The 4,241-nt window shown below is 43.2% G+C and overlaps 1 protein-coding gene across 1 annotated transcript in view; it reads left to right on the top strand.

Annotated features, from left to right (window-relative positions):
- Positions 1–4,241, top strand: part of LOC102673872 (ATP-binding cassette sub-family A member 13) — a 31,926-nt gene that overhangs the window by 19,379 nt on the left and 8,306 nt on the right. Inside the window, 10 exon segments of the mRNA XM_031513590.1 lie at positions 911–1,141; positions 1,246–1,758; positions 1,842–2,020; positions 2,106–2,373; positions 2,448–2,547; positions 2,628–2,770; positions 2,846–3,046; positions 3,428–3,608; positions 3,687–3,799; positions 3,882–4,241. Of these exon segments, the coding sequence (XP_031369450.1) occupies positions 911–1,141; positions 1,246–1,758; positions 1,842–2,020; positions 2,106–2,373; positions 2,448–2,547; positions 2,628–2,770; positions 2,846–3,046; positions 3,428–3,608; positions 3,687–3,799; positions 3,882–4,241 (2,289 nt within the window).

Here is a 4,241-nt window from a genome sequence, read left to right as displayed (position 1 = left end):
ATATAAATATGAATTATTTAAATTGTTACGACAAGAGAAATTTTCGAAGCTACTCAATTAATATTTGATAAATTTTTCTCCCTTTAATTTCGATAAATTTTTTAGATTCGATTAGTAAACGATTGAGATCCATTGTTTCGAGCTAGAACTATTTAAATTATTACGATAAGAGTAGAGAAATTTTCGAAGCTACTCCATTAATATTTGATAAATTTTTCTCCCTCTAATTTCGATAGATTCTTTAGATTCGTAAACCATTGGGATCCACTGTTTCGAATTATTTAAATTATTACGACAAGAGTAGAGAAATTTTCGAAGCTACTCAATTAATATTTGATAAATTTTTCTCCCTCTAATTTCGATCAATTCTTTAGATTTGTAAACTCAGAGCCACTGTTTCGAGCTCGAATTATTTAAATTATTATGACAAGAGTAGAGAAATTTTCGAAGCTACTCAATTAATATTTAATTAAATTTTTCTCCCTCTAACTTCAATCGATTCTTTAGATTCAATTCGTAAATTCAGATCCACTGTTTCGAATTATTTAAATTATTACGACAAGAGTAGAGAAATTTTCGAAGCTACTCAATTAATATTTCATTAAATTTTTCTCCCTCTAACTTCAATCGATTCTTTAGATTCAATTCGTAAATTCAGATCCACTGTTTCGAATTATTTAAATTATTACGACAAGAGTAGAGAAATTTTCGAAGCTACTCAATTAATATTTGATAAATTTTTCTCTAATTTCGATAGATTCTTTAGATTCGTAAACGATTGGGATCCACTGTTTCGAGCTCGAATTATTTAAATCGTTACAAGAGTAGAGAGATTTTCGAGGCTACTCGATTATTATTTGACAAGTTTTCTTTCTTCGATCGATTCTTTAGATTCGATTCGTAAACGATTGAGATCCACTGTTTCGAGCTCTCGTTTCAGCAAGATGCTGACGGGGATGCTGGCTCCGACCACCGGCGAGATATGTTTGAACGGCGAGGAGGGTTGCAAACCCGACATAGGGGTGTGCCCTCAGGACAACGTGCTGATAGGTACCCTGACACCCAGGGAACATCTCGTCTTCTACGCGAAGTTGAAACAGTCCAAGGAAGAATACGCGAACATGCAACGAAACGTGGACGAGTGAGTAGACTAAATAAATGAATGAACGAATAAATCATCTTCGAATGGCGAATTTCGATCTCGAACGATCGAAAATTAGACAGGATGCGCTTTCCTCCATTCAGGATGTTGACGTCTCTGGAGCTTGGCAGCCAGGAACACGAGCCGGTTTATAGACTCTCTGGCGGCACAAAGAGACGGCTTTGCGTGGCTTTGGCGTTCCTAGGCTCGCCAAAGCTGGTGATCTTGGACGAGCCGGGCGCCGGAGTGGATCCAGCCGCGAGGCGTAGAATTTGGCGCCTAATCGATCAACACAGGATAGGGAGGACCGTCATCCTGTCTACCCATCACCTCGACGAGGCCGACGTACTCAGCGACACCGTGGTAGTGATGCACAAAGGAAAGATACTCTGCACGGGATCGCCCTTGTCTTTGAAGATGATGCACGGCCGTGGATACAGACTCCTCATCTCGTTCCCCCCCGACTGTGACGAGAACGATTCGATCGGGAGGAAGAAAGCTGAAACGCTGAGAAGCGTGGTCGAGGAGGTGGTGCCCAACGCGGTGACCAACGAGGTCTCAGCTACGGAGATGGTGGTCATTCTCCCCTTCCAAGGGAAGAACGGTGTAAATAACAAGTGGGTCGTCGATTCGTGAAATCGTTTATTTTCGCGTCTTTCGCGCCAATTGTGTAAATATATGTTATATTTATGTGTTTCAGTATCGCGCAAGCCGCCAAGGTGTTGGAGGATAGTCGAAAGATCTTGGGATATTCTCACTTCTCGTTGGAATGCGACACGTTGGAAAGGGTGTTTCTCGATCTTTGCTCCAGAGCGGAGAGCGGCTCGTCTATCGTAAGAGCTAGCCAGGATAGCGTTATCAGTATAGATAATAGTAGCGGTGTGTAGAAACATAAATATGTATGGTATGGTACGTTTTAATTGGGTTAATTTAATTATTATGGATGGGGTTTAATATTCGATAGGTTCAACGATGGCGAAGGACGACGTTGATTTAATTCATAACGAATCCACCACGAACCCCACCCCAATTAGGCAGATGAAAGCTTTGTTGAAGAAACGAATATGGCACTTTAAAAAGGATTGGTTGACATTCTTAGCCGGTCTTCTCTTGCCGACCATGTTCGTTGCGGTTGCCATGGGATTCTCTTTGATCAGGCCTCCCTCCGAGGATGAACCACCACTGGTTCTCACTCCAAAGTTATACGACACTCACTCCACATATTTCTATAGGTAAACTAAACCAAGTTGCTGAACGATCGATCGATACAATTAATTGTTAATATCGTAAATCGATTATTTTATAGCATCGATAATGGCGTCGACTCGTTTTTGCAACGCGTGTCGCTTCAACTGCACAATCGATTCGGGGACGATTATGCTGGCGCGTGGCAAACATTGCCCAATGTATGATTTTTTTTTATTAAAAAATTGCGCGAAGAAAACGCGTAGAAGTAAAGCGAATATATTTCGAATGTTTCGTTCAGGACACGGGTACCTGCGAATGCGAGGACGGCCAACAGGTTTGCCACGGTTTGTCCAAAGCCGTTGAAGGTCTTCTCCAAGTATTACCTGGCAGACCTACCTTGGATTGGATAGTATCGACTCACCAAGAATACATAGAGAAAAGGTGGCAAAGAAAAAAAAAATTAGAATTTACTTTATTTGAATTTCAAATTTACTAAATCGCGATACCGATCGACAGATACGGGGGATGGTCTCTGTTTCACGCCAACGACGAGCCACTTTTCGTGGTCTGGTACAATAACAAAGGTCATCACGCTCTTCCATCTTACTTAAGCGCGTTGAACGAGGCAATTTTAAGGGCGTCAGGTGTCCACGGTCATCTAACGACCTTGAATCACCCCTTGAAGCTCTCCAGCGATCAACTAAATCGAACGACTCTGTAAGCTGCGATTTCCATTAATTCGCTACATTAAAGAGAGAGAGAGAAAAATAACGCATGAATATTCAAAAACGCCTACCGTTATATTTTGATTAACCGAATTCAATTAAGGTCAAGGATTAGCATACAAGGTTGATCTTACCGTGTCGACAAAATGAAGCGGAAAATGCGAATAATAAAACGGCGCGTGTTCCGTTTACTTTTAATTAACGCTCTCGACGCCTATACACGGCCATATCTCGTCTCTCCAACGTTTCCAACCAGGTTTCACCGTTCATTATTTCGATCCCATTTCTCGCCTCTCTCTCTCTCCGTTAATCCTCTTTAACGATCTCGACGCGTCACGAATTCGATGTTAACGATATTTCCATTCCGATTCAGATTGCAGCACGTGGCCGACGTCGGAGTGGCCCTCGTACTTTTGATCGCTTTCAACCTGGTGGCCGCCCAAGGCTCGAAAGAATTGGTGAGAGAAAGATTATCGGAGGAGAAGAGAATTCTTTTCCTGGCCGGCGTTCATCCCGTCACCTATTGGATCACCGCCTTAATTTGGGACTTTCTCGTAAGCGAAACAACTACTATAAGATAGAACGAGAAGAGAATCGAGTTGGAAAGTTTCTCTTTTCCGCCGTTCTTCCAGGTGTTCGGATGCTCCATCGGTTTGGCCGCGTTCGTCTTCGAGATCTTTGGCCTGTCCGCTTACGTCGCCAGGGACAATTTGCCGGGCATTTGTTTATTGTTGCTCCTGTTCGCGTAAGTTTCTCACGAAACGACCGCTGGCGTCGAAATTTTTTTTCCTTCCTTTCATTTTGATCGATTAAACAAAATTTTAAAGGTGGGCGGCGATACCGTTCTCGCATTTAGCCGAGAAGATGTTCGACGACTCGAGCATGTCGAACATGGTCCTGTTCTGCGTTAATACGTTCATAGGCGTGGCATCCCTCGCCACTATCCTGGTGCTCGATATTCTAGGGAAAACGAAAACAGCGGAGGACGCGCGACAAATATTGCACTACCTGTTACTCGTGTTCCCCCAATACGCGTTGGGCGACGCCCTGGTCCAAATATCGCGCAACGACATCACGGCCCAACTGCTGGAGAAATTTCACATGGACACTTACCAATCGCCCCTCGGCTGGCAACTGTTGGGTCTCCACTACGTCTTCCTCGCGATAATCGGGGCCGTCCTATTCGC

The sequence above is a fragment of the Apis dorsata genome, unplaced genomic scaffold, assembly GCF_000469605.1.
Source record: "Apis dorsata unplaced genomic scaffold, Apis dorsata 1.3 scaffold_683, whole genome shotgun sequence".
In the NCBI taxonomy this organism is placed as follows: Eukaryota; Metazoa; Arthropoda; class Insecta; order Hymenoptera; family Apidae; genus Apis; species Apis dorsata.
This window is presented reverse-complemented; position numbering and strand designations above follow the sequence as displayed.